The sequence below is a fragment of the Acanthochromis polyacanthus genome, chromosome 11 (genome assembly GCF_021347895.1).
Source record: "Acanthochromis polyacanthus isolate Apoly-LR-REF ecotype Palm Island chromosome 11, KAUST_Apoly_ChrSc, whole genome shotgun sequence".
Classification (NCBI taxonomy): Eukaryota; Metazoa; Chordata; class Actinopteri; family Pomacentridae; genus Acanthochromis; species Acanthochromis polyacanthus.
Window position 1 is genome coordinate 20,799,257 of NC_067123.1, and position 13,194 is coordinate 20,812,450.

General features: G+C 40.6%; 2 protein-coding genes across 3 annotated transcripts in view; one reads left to right on the plus strand and one right to left on the minus strand.

Moving 5' to 3' along the window:
* Positions 1–6,631, minus strand: part of trappc9 (trafficking protein particle complex subunit 9) — a 285,840-nt gene extending 279,209 nt beyond the window's left edge. For both annotated transcript variants that reach the window (XM_022194077.2, XM_022194076.2), the window contains exons 1-3: positions 6,529–6,631; positions 4,307–4,902; positions 138–283 (exon numbers count right to left, since the gene is read on the minus strand). In XM_022194077.2, coding sequence (XP_022049769.2) covers positions 138–283; positions 4,307–4,890 — 730 coding nt within the window. In that variant the 5' untranslated portion in view covers positions 4,891–4,902; positions 6,529–6,631. The remainder of the gene's footprint in view (positions 1–137; positions 284–4,306; positions 4,903–6,528) is intronic.
* A 2,595-nt stretch (positions 6,632–9,226) lies between these two features.
* Positions 9,227–13,110, plus strand: LOC127536024 (zinc finger BED domain-containing protein 4-like). The gene is made up of 3 exons (XM_051955217.1): positions 9,227–9,568; positions 10,444–11,834; positions 12,050–13,110. The coding sequence occupies exons 1-3, from the start codon at positions 9,411–9,413 to the stop codon at positions 12,436–12,438; spliced, it is 1,938 nt and encodes a 645-aa protein (XP_051811177.1). The 5' UTR covers positions 9,227–9,410; the 3' UTR covers positions 12,439–13,110.
* The last annotated feature ends 84 nt before the right edge of the window (positions 13,111–13,194 follow it).

Below are 13,194 nucleotides of genomic sequence, written 5' to 3' on the forward strand. Positions count from 1 at the left end.
CAACTGTACGTCAGCTACAAGGAGGCATAAGTTGATGGATGGCCTCATATGGCATATTAAATGATTAAACATTAATATCAGCAAATAAACAAACTCTGCTCCAAGACTGGTAAGAAGCCAGCATCTTCCAGACTTACCACCCAGCCAAAGGAAGTCATTAACTCCCCTGAGCAGCTCTACAGCCATGTGGTAGTGGACCAGGGCGTCCTGCAGCATGCCCGCCTGGAGACACAAGTCTCCAACATGCTTCCTCATACGTCCCTGGCAGCGCTTCTTATAATGCCTGAGGGGAAAGAAGCAGGAAGAGATGGAGAAATGTTTTCAGACTGCAGCAGGATGAATCAAATGGCCCGAAGCCTTCAATAAATTGCTCGTATTTGACTTTTTGTCAACTGATATAGCACAGTTTTCCTTCTGTAGAAAAAAAAAAACCACCTCTGACTTTCTGCTATTGTCATTTCTTATGTCAGCAGGGGACTGGGAAAGGACCCTCAAGTGAGTCTTATCAGTCAGCTGCAGAGGGGATATATGGGGTGGGAGAGCACAAGCAGAAATAAGCAACAAGAACAGGACAGAGAGTGAGCTGTCCCCTGGTCTTGTACAATCGCACACAGCAAGGAGCAGCTTTACTACAGTATGGGGGACATTTAACTACTTTATGGGAAAATTTGAAGAGCATTGTGCAGCCATTTGAGCCTTCTGAAAGACCGGGAAGGTCATTTAAAGACAATAAAGTGGATCAGCAGGTGGTCAACTACTCAAGGCAAAATGGAGCCATGGACAGAACTTTGTTAGCCGCATAAACAAGAGGAAAGGACATGAAAATCTATATAAACACCTATTCAGGGAAAATATATGTCACACATCTGGGACTACTGGGACGCATGCTGCTGCTCAGTAGGCTACATTTTATAAAGAATGAAATTGTTCTGGTAAAATGAAACTTCATTGAGAAGGCTAATCATGAAAAATTTACCACATCAAATAAACTAGCTCTTTAGACATGGATCCCATTATCAAGTTCAGGTTTTTAAGAGCTGGCGCAGCGGTCTGCCATGCTGGAATGTTATGTGTGGTCTCATGAACAAAGATATGAGATCCATTCAGCCAACCGACAAAATACCAAACCACACCTTCCCAATCCCAAATGTTCTTCTGAAGCTGGGAACAAATGTTGTGACATGTAGGGTCCAAACTATCAGCTCCTCCTTCAGCAGACCACACCAGTGTCTTTGCATGTTTCAGCACATAAGTATTGCGTATAAATATTACTAGGTAGATCTGAAATGTAGAGAACACTTTCAGTTTATGCTGAGCACTTTCCAAGGCATGAGAGTGAGTTTTTAAACGCCACTGGTTTCAGTTCAATTTGCAATGTATGCAAATCCATCAACAGAGACTGGAAACATTCGTAAGACCAGTAAATTGAACTATTTATCTATCACTCTAATAAATAATTTATCATTGCCCTAAATTTTTGGATGATAATCAAAGTTTTCATTGAAAAAAAATGCAAAAATACAAAATTGCTGTTGTGAGTAAAAGGTACCAACTCTGTCATCTCTGTAAGAAGCTTCCTGGAAAGTCCTTTGTATTGTGAAACGAGTTGTGAGACAAATTTTCAATCAGTGCACTTCCCATTAATTGCTAATGTAACCTACAGTCTTTTAATCAACGCACGATCAGCAGATAATGCAAAAAAATTCTAACATGTGTCCCCCAGCAAGTCTACAATTACGTTTTTTATTATAAATGACTAATAAATGAATATTTAACAGCTTTTAATTGGAGCTCTTCTTTCAAGAAAATTGCAATTTCCCCTATAATGAGTGCCAAATTACAGAACTCTTTGCAAGAACTTAAATAGGAAACTAATGTGAAATAGCAGAAGTCTCCCTCTCGCAGCACAAGCCTGTATTACCTGTGTGTATACTTTCTTCATCCATCATACATATTTGAATCATAAAGTTAGGTATGAACATAAATACATATACACCAGGGCCACTTTACTACATAGACTTGTGAAAGCTGATGTAACCAAACAGCTCAGTCATGAAGTCTGTCTTAAATAACAACACATAACAGGACTATAAAATGAAGTTTTTAATAACACTGTCAGAGAAGTTATTCATTTAATTGCCAATATGTTGTGCTGGACTCTATCATACTGACAGATGTTTAAAATGTTTTGCTCATCCCGACTCAATTACAAACATGAGGAGGCATGACTAATAGAAACAATTCCATACAATAGAGTCCAGCCAAACACTCTGACTATAGTTTCACTCATAAATATACAGCTGTAATAACACTTACCTAAAAGTTTGAACAAAAACTGACTAATAGAAGCCTCAGGTGGAATATGAGGCCCTGGATTGAATTATATTGCGTAGGTGCGCATACATAACATAGGGAGAGTGAATTGTTAATATTCGCTCAAATCCACTAAATCAACCAAGGCTTGCAGTAAAGTGTGGGCGATCTGGCCAAAAGACCACATATAATCACATGATCATCTTTTGGGGCAGATACATAAATCCATGATCTGAATTACAACACTCCACACAGATTTAGCTGAACTCATATGATCAAATGATTAGCGGTGTATGTAGCTGCCTGGATACACAGCCTATCACCAGAAACAAAGTTCTAATCACAAGTGCTGAACTGTGAGCCATTCTGTCTTATGCTTCACCACCTGCAGATTGGTCAGGTCGCTGCTGTGGCAATCCTCGATGACAGCTACTCCGGTGTCGATCTGCGGGATGAGAGACTCGCTGGAGAGACAGCTGAATGACAACGAGGACCGCCACAGCCGTGAAACGTGACACAGGACAGAAGCTAGCTGGTAAACAGCAACAGAACTTAAAAAATAAAACACTTAGATGTAGCCCTATTGATGATGCAATCTGTATAACTCCTTGGAAAAGCCACTGATACGTCAAATTAAGATTTTTCTTGATATAAAGCTGTCTGACTATCAATCCCGACTTTCAATATATACAAGTTTCAAGGAACATAACAAGCAATAGTCAGTTGTTTCAAGATTTTCTAACAGTGATGTTGATGAAAGCTTTGACTGTGTTTAGGATCTTCTAGACAGGGCTGTCAAATGCTAATCAGATGTTTCAATACCCAAATTTATTGAAGTAGCTGGTGAAAAATGTCACATTAAAAAGATGCAAATAAACAACCTGAAGTTGTGGAAGCAATGAGGATTTGGCAGCTTTCTGCTTTGAAAAGGTTGCTGCCGGGTAGCGAACTGATGTTTTAAATATTGAGGATTCCCAGAACATGAATATAAACCTGTCTGTGCTGTCAGTGTAACTTAAAACAAGATGGATGGACAAACAGTTAGACAGAGAGGCAGATCCATATATCACTAGATACTGAAACCAGTGGCAGTAATACTGGGAGTAATCAAGAGTCTACAGGATTTCTTGTAAATGGACAAACACACAAACAAACACAGGTATGGTCCTTTTACTAGCCTCTGAATCAACGGTGAAAGTAGTGCAAGAATGTAAACTGGTATCCAAGATTGAAAAAAGTGATAAGTGAGCCTCTGTGAACATGAACTGTTCAAGTGAATGGAAGCTAAACTTTGCTGTTTTCTTAACTGTCAAACATAAGATTGTTGATTTAACATTTGTGTGTGAGGAACGCAATAATCTGTCGTGTAGCGCTGAAAATCAGTCTTCATTTTCCCTGCTACAAATATCACGTTGTGGGTTGAGATGAGCCCAGATTAATTTAAATGTAGCTTCTTCAGTTTTGCTTTAGTAGTATCTGTCATTCAGTGTTTATTTTTTATTACTAGTGCTGTTTTAACTATTGTGTTCTCTGTTGTGTATAACTTCAAACAAGCTTTTTCACACCATTTTGTGTATAACCCTGTGGAGGAGCGATAAGTTTGGCTTGGATTCATGAACAAATGAACAGCACAGTGTCCTTCAGGGCAGGGCTAAAGCTGATGGGATCGGTATGGGTTAACTAACTTATGAGTCTAATGTCTCACCTTTTCACACCCAACAATAAACTCACAGGACAGTATGAAAGAAAAAAGAAGAAAGACAAATAAAGCAAGGTAAACAAACAAAAATGAACGCAGCAAAAATCAAAGGACAGATTTTTGAGAGGAGAATTTCTGAGCAGGTGAGGCTGACATGTAACAAGCAACTAGACACAAACCAACACACACCAGCTTGCAAATAACGGTGTATTTACTGACTACAGTGAATATTCAAGCACTTCTTAAACAGCCTCCAAATTCATGGGTTAGAGTGCAGCGTCGAAAACAACTCACCTGCTGTCCGTGTCCAAACCCACAAAGTCCTTCTTCTCAAAGGGCACACAGAGCAGTGGGATCTTGTCACCGGACTTATCTGTGGCCCGGTCAAGCCGCTTGGACTCCAGAACAATAAATATCGACTCCACAAAGTCCTCCACTCTCTTCTCCACATCAGAGCACTCCTCAAAGCTGGGGTAGAAGGCCACATCTGTGCGCTGCTGCTCCGTGATCTCGCCTTGGAGCCCAAACACCAGCAACCGTGAGTCGTAGAGGGTGGAGCTGTACACCTCCTTCTGGCCGTGGAAGCGTTCAGCGGTCTGGGGCCACTCCTTGGCCGAGGCGCAGGTGGTGATGGAGATGAGACCCACGACCTTGCGGTGCGTCTGGAAGTCACCCCACTCGTTGTTTTCAGGCAGGTAGTGGTGGCGGTATCGGATGTAGAGGAGGCGCTGGGAGTCCCTGATGCTCACCTGGCTCACGCTGGCGATCCGTTTGTAGATCTTGAAGAACTGGTCCTCGGGTACGATGCCGACAGGCTGGACCACCACGAGCACCGTCTGGTGATCCTCAGCGCACTGCATGTAGTCTGGGACGCTCATCTTCACATGTGGCTTCATTGGACAGAAAACGCTTGGTTATAACAATAAACATCCAATAGCCTCATTCAATTTGCAACTATTACTGGTTAAAGTCCCTCTCTGGTCATTGATTTAACCTGTAAAAACTCACCTCTGTGTAACAGAGTTATCTCAATTAAAATTATTCCATCCTGTCTTAAAATACCTCAACTCTTCCTTGTTGCTTCTTTTAGAGTGTGCAGAATGCAGATCTATTAAATTCCTGTCTCTCGACTCTCACCTTGCCGCACTTGCTGCAGCTGGAGCTCACTATCTCACCTACAGCTATGATCAAACAATCACTCTTTGCTACATAGTGACAAGTTCTAATATTGGAGGAATTCAGCCGTTGCTGTTCAAACCAGAAACTGTTTCTGAAGAAGAACGATACAGAAAGCTCTACCCTGCAAGTTGACAGGATTGGTTCCTGAGGTTTGTTACATATAAAAACTTCAAAAGTCTGAATCGGTGTTTTTGAGACTGTCATTAATATGCTGCAGTGCTCAACCACAGTGTCGATTGCTTATTTCACTTAATATATCTCCCTCTACATAAAAAAACAACTTCATTTTCACCACAGAGAATCTTAAACTACTGTTATATATTGTGTTATATTATATTATGTGTGATAGTAATTTGTTAGTACAAAGTAATTTTAATAAAGCTGTTTATAGCACAAATTATCCAAACACAAGTTGCTGAATTTCTGTGAGAACCACAAACTCTTAAATTCGATTCACCTTAATTGTATTCTGCATGGTGATAAACCTCTCAAGAGCAGGTATTTCAACACTTGGGCAGACAAAACCATGCATGAGTAAAAACCACTAGATGTAGGTGAGGAAACATACTTGTGTGTTTGTGTATTTTTGTTCTGTTATTTAGAAATGTACTTTGGCAGTAAATGTATTCAAAATAGATGCATGGGTACAGAAATATACTAATACTTTACAAATACTTCTAAATACCAGACAAAATGTTTATGTGCAAGGACAACCTCATATATACTGTGTTATTTATCATTTGGTCATAGATGTGCTCCGTTTCAACAATCCATTTACCAAGCGTCTGCTGTGTTTGTGTACAGCATGACTCCAAATATCTTCCCATTTTTGAATGAAAAACTGCAGCCTGGAGTTTCTGGTGTGCACAGGATGTAAAACTGGAACACAGCAACTCATAAATAGCACAAAGTGATGTATGTGGTGAATGTATTTCTGCTGAAAAAGCAGGTAAATTCCTGCTGCTGCCTTTGCTAAATATAAGGACTTAGCTCTAGCAGCTAACTGTGGAAATGGCAAATGAACGAAATTATTACACGGTAAAATGTGACAAAAGCCAAGTATGTCATATAGCAGCAGTCCCTGTTTTATTAGCGTGTATCCATTTCATATAGTTCTATAAGCTTATGACAGACGTTCAGCTGTATTCTCGTGTCAAAACACAGCTGACAGTTAGCTCAGCTAGCTAAGCTGTGAATTTGCTGCTCGGGACTGTCACACAGTAGCAACAGAGTCTGAAACAAATAGGTCAGTAATGCACATATCAGCAGAGTTCAATGCATCATCTTTCACACCAGTAGCATTAAAATATAAGGTTTACTCATGTTATCCAAGTTACCTGACAGGTTTCAGAGCTTCCTTCTTTGGACCAGTGTTTTAGCTACGTTACGTCACCGGAAAAACATCCGCTGACCATTTCAACATAAAACACTCACGAGACCAGGAAGTGTAAAGATAAAAGCCATTCTGTTGCATTTCCTCAGACGCCCTATTAAATTTAGATCGATTTAGAGATGGGGACTTGAGACTTGATGACTTGGACTCGAGTCAACTCGAGTCTGTTTTAATGACTTGTGACTTGACTTGAAAAAAAATAAAATATTTGCGACTTGACTTGGACTTGGAAGTTAAGACTCGGGACTTGACTTGACTTGAGACACGATGACTTGAATGACTTGAGTGTTATTATTATTATTCACATCATGTTTTCAGTTTGAATGACGTTATTGATAAGTAAAATCATAGACTGTATATAAAGATGGACGTAGCATCTGGCTCCATAAATGAAGCCCACCCGGAAGTGTCAAAAACTTGCAATATCACGCCGTCCGCTCGGGTTGGCTCCAAAAAGCTTTTGCTCCATAGACCCCAATTCATCACCGGAAAAAATAAAATTTGATAGACTGATTTTCTACAGTTCAGGACTTTTTTCCCCGTTAGTTTTCATGGTCAAAATGAGAGATCAGGTGGCCGATCTTAAAATAAATCAATACTGAATTTTAAATAAATTGTTAAAGTTGGCGGAGCCAGGGGGCGTGGCTATACTTGATAGAGAGTCTTGTCTGGAATGATTGACAGATCCTTTAGGGCGAGGCTTTCAGCAGGCTTATTCCGTGGAACTTTCATCCACATTTAGATTAATTTGTCCTCTAATTATTGTTATTTTACACAGGTTTCCAGTTTGCAGACTTGTTATAATTAAGAGATAAGAGAGTCTTCAGCTCTCAGTCTGGCCCGCCCATAGACTGGTCCTTTGGATTCGCTGCAGACTCTTTTATCCCGCCCACATTTTACCACAGAGGCTTCTGTTGCTGTCAATCAAGTATAGCCACGCCCCCTGGCTCCGCCAACTTTAACGATTTATTTAAAATTCAGTATTGATTTATTTTAAGATCGGCCACCTGATCTCTCATTTTGACCATGAAAACTAACGGGAAAAAAATCCTGAGCGGTAGAAAATCAGTCTATCAAATTTTATTTTTCCGATGATGAATAGACCCTGTGCACGATAGCATGTGCTAGTTCCGGTTGAAAAACTCCGGGTGCTACAGTTACTTCCGGTCCTGCTTACAGCGCTGTCAAAATGGAAGAAGCCAGCAGTACACTTTACTTTTCCAGATGCCTAGGCAACTTGTCTAAAATTTCTGTTGACGATGTTTATCGTCTCGATGATGATTTTTCGTCAGCTCCTCAAACCAAAAGGGAAAAGGGATTCAAATTTTATATATCCCAGTACATATATAACTTTGAAGGTAAGTGGCATCGCATCCTACATAACTAGCACTAGCTTAACTGTAGGGCTTGCCAAACATGTACCTTATCATTTTATTTTCTAGTATTTATACATTACTATTTTTTGCTTAGTTAGCTACTAGAATCCACTTTACACTTTAGTCTTTGGTACTTAGCCCATTGCGCTTCAGTTGCGCTTCAGTGTCCCATCTGCGGTACACTTTGAGATCTGCATAAGCAATTTGCTAAATGTCTGAAACTGCAAACGCGATTATACAAACACTATACGCCGATGGAAAGCTTAGATTCTCATGAATCCGCCGGTATAAACAACTTTCAGATGTGATTACCACAGCGGGTAATATAAACACATTTGTCCGACAAACAACGAATATCCATCCATCCGTTCTCTATACACGGCTTCACAGCGCGACTCACATTTCCGGGTTCATTATTACACACGGATGAAAATATTCCACAAAAAACGGCCATAATCCAACCTTGGACATCCAGACGAAACAAGCCAGTAACATATTTTGTCCAAAACATGTCTTGAAATCGGTATATACTCCACGAATAGGTTGTTTTCAAGGAAATGCACCTAGCGATGCGCGTCCAATATTCCCTGTATTTCTTGTCATATTTTTATTTACAAATAGAATGTTAGCGATTTTTTGTACTGAAAATGGCTGGAATTGACTGCAGCTTAAAGGGTTAGTCAAGTTCAGCAAGACATTTTATATTTGTAGTTTTGTTTGAACAAAATGACAAATGCTTGGATTTCCTCTATATTTGATTAGATGTCAAAACGGAATAACAAATGATTGAAGAGTGCACGGATTGTTGTTATAGTTGATCAGATATTTGCTGTTTGATCAGTGACTATGCACTAATATTCCCGATCCTCAGCTCAGTGTGAAACATTTTTTTTTCGTCTAATTTTGGCAATCCACTGAGCCCGCAAATGCCGGTCTTTTGGAAAATGGTGAAGGCTTATAGAACTGTTATAAACACCAGAAGCCGAACATAATGGTACACTGCAGTCCCTCCCATATCGACCTTGAACACGCTGAAATCTGATTTTTTGTTTTGCCGAGAAAACAGTGTTTTTCTTTTTTGATTCCATGTTATCCATGCTGCGAAAAAGCCTCCGGAAGGACCTGTAAGCCCTCCCGGTCAGAACCCGGAAGTTAGCATTTTTGACGTGCACAGGGTCTATTGGGGTCTATGGGGCAAAAGCTTTTTGGAGCCAACCCTAGCGGACGGCGTGATATTGCAAGTTTTTGACACTTCCGGGTGGGCTTCAAATGTGGAGCCAGATGCTACGTCCATTTGTATATAAAGTCTGGTTCAAGTCTGTGTAAAATGCTGGATAGTCTAACATAGACTTTTAATCTGAAATCGACTTGCCGTATCAATCAGCCCCGCCCTCTCTACGTTGGCTGCCTTAGTAGACCTCCACGGCAGCGCCCACCGCTGGATATCAACATGTCAGCTGTACTCGACGTAATCACCTTCGGGTATCAGGATTTCTGTCAAGACGGTAAACGACGAACAGCAGTTTGCAAGACGTGCAACGTGAAAATCACAGACAGTCAGACGACAACGTCAAATTTCGTCCGACATTTGAAGACCCATTCGGCCCAGTAAGTGCTTGTCAATTTGTTTTTAATATCAGAGCCTGTTTACATTGTCTGGTTAGTTAGCATTTTAGCTAATGTTAGCTTAATACAACAGTAAGGAGTGTGGGGATTAGCTGCTGCCTTGGGTAAAGTGCGCCGTCACACAAGCAATAATACTAAAAGAAAATGTTATTCTCTTCATAAGTGCTTGTCAATTTGTTATTAATATCAGAGCCCGTTTACATTGTCTGGTTAGTTGGCATTTGAGCTAATGTTAGCATAATATGACAGTAAGGAGTGGGGGGATTAGCTGCTGCCTTGGGTAAAGTGCGCTGTCACACAATCAATGATACTTAAAAAAAAATATTCTCTTCATAAGTGCTTGTCAATTTGTTGTTAATATCAGAGCCCGTTTACATTGTCTGTTTTGTATAGTCAATTGTACAATTAGTCTATTTGTGCATTTTTGTTATGTATATATATTTGTATATATATATATGTATGCTGTCAAATATAATACAACTGACTGACTCTGCAGCTGTTAGCTTACTCATAGTGAAACACAATGTGTCTGTTCAATTTTTAGTGTTAGCTCCAATACATGATATTGTCCCCACAATAATGCAGACTTCTTCCTGTAATCAGATATGAGCTGTATCATCGCCTGCTGCAGCTTCTGTTCCTGTTTACTGTTAGTATTTGATTTAAAAAAAAAAAAGTTTATTAATCGTAATTGAAGTACAAACCTCAATTGGGATATTGATATAAAATAATATCATCCAGCCCTAAGCAAGATGGTAAATAAAATCATCAAAAGCCTCAAACAACCATATGTCATGTTTGCATGTCTGCCCGACCATACAGTACATCCCATTCTTGTTTATGCTTCTGTTTCACAGATATGCAGAGTATGAAAGGAAAAGAAATGCCTGCGCTGATGCCACACAGCCTGCAAGTTCCCAGTTCCTCCAATGTCGTCCTCAGGAAGCCTATTCAGCGAATCATCCCAGACAGAAGGCCATAACACAAGCCATTGTAACAGACCTGGTAGTAGGGTGTAATATGCCTCTTTCCATCACAGAAAATGGGCATTTCCGTCACTTCATGTCTGTGGCTGACTCTAAGTACCAGCCTGTCTGCCGTAGGACCGTGGCTTCAACAATAGAATCCCTTGTTGCCGATATGCAGGAGAAAATAAAAGTGCTTCTTGCTGGTGCAGACCATGTATCAGTTACAGTGGATATTTGGTCTGACAGGAGGATGTGTGGCTTTTTGGGAGTCACAGGCCATTTTTTGGCCACATCTGAGGGAATTCAGCTGAAATCATACTTGCTTGCCTGCAACAGGTTCAAAGGCCCTCACACAGCAGAACGGATTTTGGAAGCCTTCGATTCCATCTGTGATGAATATGGCATCCGAAAAAAGCTTGACTTTGTTATTTGTGACAATGCTGCAAATATGAAGCGAGCATTTACAGTTTGCTTTCCAAATGAAGAAGATGGTGAAGTAACGGATGATGACAACCTGGATGACGCACAGCTGTGGGAAGACCTCTCGAGGGGTGAATGGGAGACTGTGGACCGCATGATCCACAGAGGAAGCCCTAAACGTCAGCCATGCTTTGCCCATACTCTGCAGTTAACTGTTGGTGATGGTCTCAAGGATGCACGGATCATGAACAGTGCCTTTGCAAAGTCCTCCAAACTGAGCTCACTTCTACATACGTCCAGCACCTTTAAAGATGCATTTGAAGAGAAGTTTGGGCAGCGAGAGATACCTGCTACTGTGAATACACGGTGGAATTCAACTCTCCGCCAAGTCAAGGCTGTGCTCTCATTCACTCATCAGGAACTGTGCAGTGTGGTTCAGCACACAGGCCACAACCAACTGGCCTTCTCAAGTAGGGAGTGGAACCTGATGAAGGAACTATGTGATGTGCTACAGCCATTTGCTGAGGCCACTGATCTTACTCAGGGAGAGAAGATTGTGACGGTCAGCTCTGTCCTCCCCTGTGTATTGTCACTAAACCACCACCTGGAAAAGCTCAAACCACAAGTGCGCTTCCTGGGAAGCATGATCCATAGCCTGCAATGCTCTCTCAAGAAAAGATTCCGGGGGATCTTTGTTAATGTGAAAATGTTATCAGCAGCACCAGGAGAAGAGCTACCATTTGCAGACCCACTCTACATCAGATCAGCTGTCCTGGATCCAGCTTTCTCCATGTTGTGGCTTCAGCACGATGTGCTTGTGACTGATGACATCAAGAACGACATTGTTGACATGGTGAAAGGTCAGTGGTTGTTTTTTTTACATGATATACAGTTAGGCATCTCACCATTAACAAATTAAGGAAATTAAATTCACAACAGTTGTATCAATAATATAATAAATTTTAGATGCAATTTTGAAAGTGCAGCAAACCGAGCTGTGAAATGATGAATGAGGAAGTTCTTTTAACAATCATGGGCTTTCACACTTGCCCTTTTTTGTCTTTGTTTTTCATAGATCTGATTCTATGTGAGGTGCAACCTGACACAGCATCCCTGAGTCCTGCAATCAAAGATGAAAATGAAATCCAGGAAGAGACCACAGGCCTTTTTGCGGAATACAGAAAACGCCGAAAGCAGGAAAGCACGAATACCAACCCAGAGACCCAACTTAATACTTACTTCAGTCTTTGTTGTGGGCAGGCTTGCCTGCCCTTCTGGAACACGTACAGGGACATCCTCCCGGCACTTTTTCCAGTGGCAGTGAGGGCACTTTCAGTACCGGCCTCAAGTGCCCCTGTGGAAAGAGTCTTCAGCCATGGAGGCATCCTCATGAGGCCACATCGTGCCCGGCTGGCAGATAAGACCCTATCGAACCTGATATTTTGCAAGTCCAATACTTTGTAAAATGGGAATTAGTGTGTGTGTGTGTGAGTGAGGGAGCGAGAGTGTGTGTGTATACGTGAGTGAGTGAGAGACAGAGTGAGTGTGAGGGTGAGTATATGTGTGCATATGAAAGTGTGTGAAAGAGAGATGGAGTGTGTGTTTGTGTGTGAGAGAGAGAGAGGACTTTAACGAAGTTTAGCTGTTATTTGTTTTCATTGTTTGTTTCAACGCAGTGTTCAAAAATCATTTCATTTTGCGTGTGTGTGTGTTATCAATAAATAATTTTATGATGTTATTACTGTTTAGTTTGATTCTATGAGGTATTTTACTGAACATGAGTATTTACAAAGCAAATCCAAATTATCTTTTTAACATGTTGGGCACATTAGCCAGTGATGTTTACTAATAATTACTTATATCTTGTTATTTCACTTTATTAAGATCATATTCTGCTGGTAAAATTACAATAATGTGACTTGACTTGGACTTGACTTGCCCAAGAAAAAAATACATGGGACTTAGCTGAGACTTGAAGGTTAAGACTTGAGACTTACTTGAGACTTGCACATGTGTGACTTGGTCCCATCTCTGATTGTAGTCAAATGATATGAAGTATGGATATCTATAACTGTGTTCCCTTAAATCACCATTACATTGTTGTCTCACATTTTGAAATTAAAAATGCATACCACATTTTGGCAAATTGCAATTTGCTAATAATTTCGTATTGAGTCATAAGACACATCAAATTCCACACAGTGTCATCATTCACTTATA

Bases quoted from the DNA above. Each gene is read 5' to 3' on its own strand.
- LOC127536024 (XM_051955217.1), top strand. From the start codon at position 9,411: ATGTCAGCTGTACTCGACGTAATCACCTTCGGGTATCAGGATTTCTGT. The intron at 9,569-10,443 runs GTAAGTGCTTGT...TCTGTTTCACAG, and splicing joins TTGAAGACCCATTCGGCCCA to ATATGCAGAGTATGAAAGGA. The intron at 11,835-12,049 runs GTCAGTGGTTGT...TGTTTTTCATAG, and splicing joins CATTGTTGACATGGTGAAAG to ATCTGATTCTATGTGAGGTG.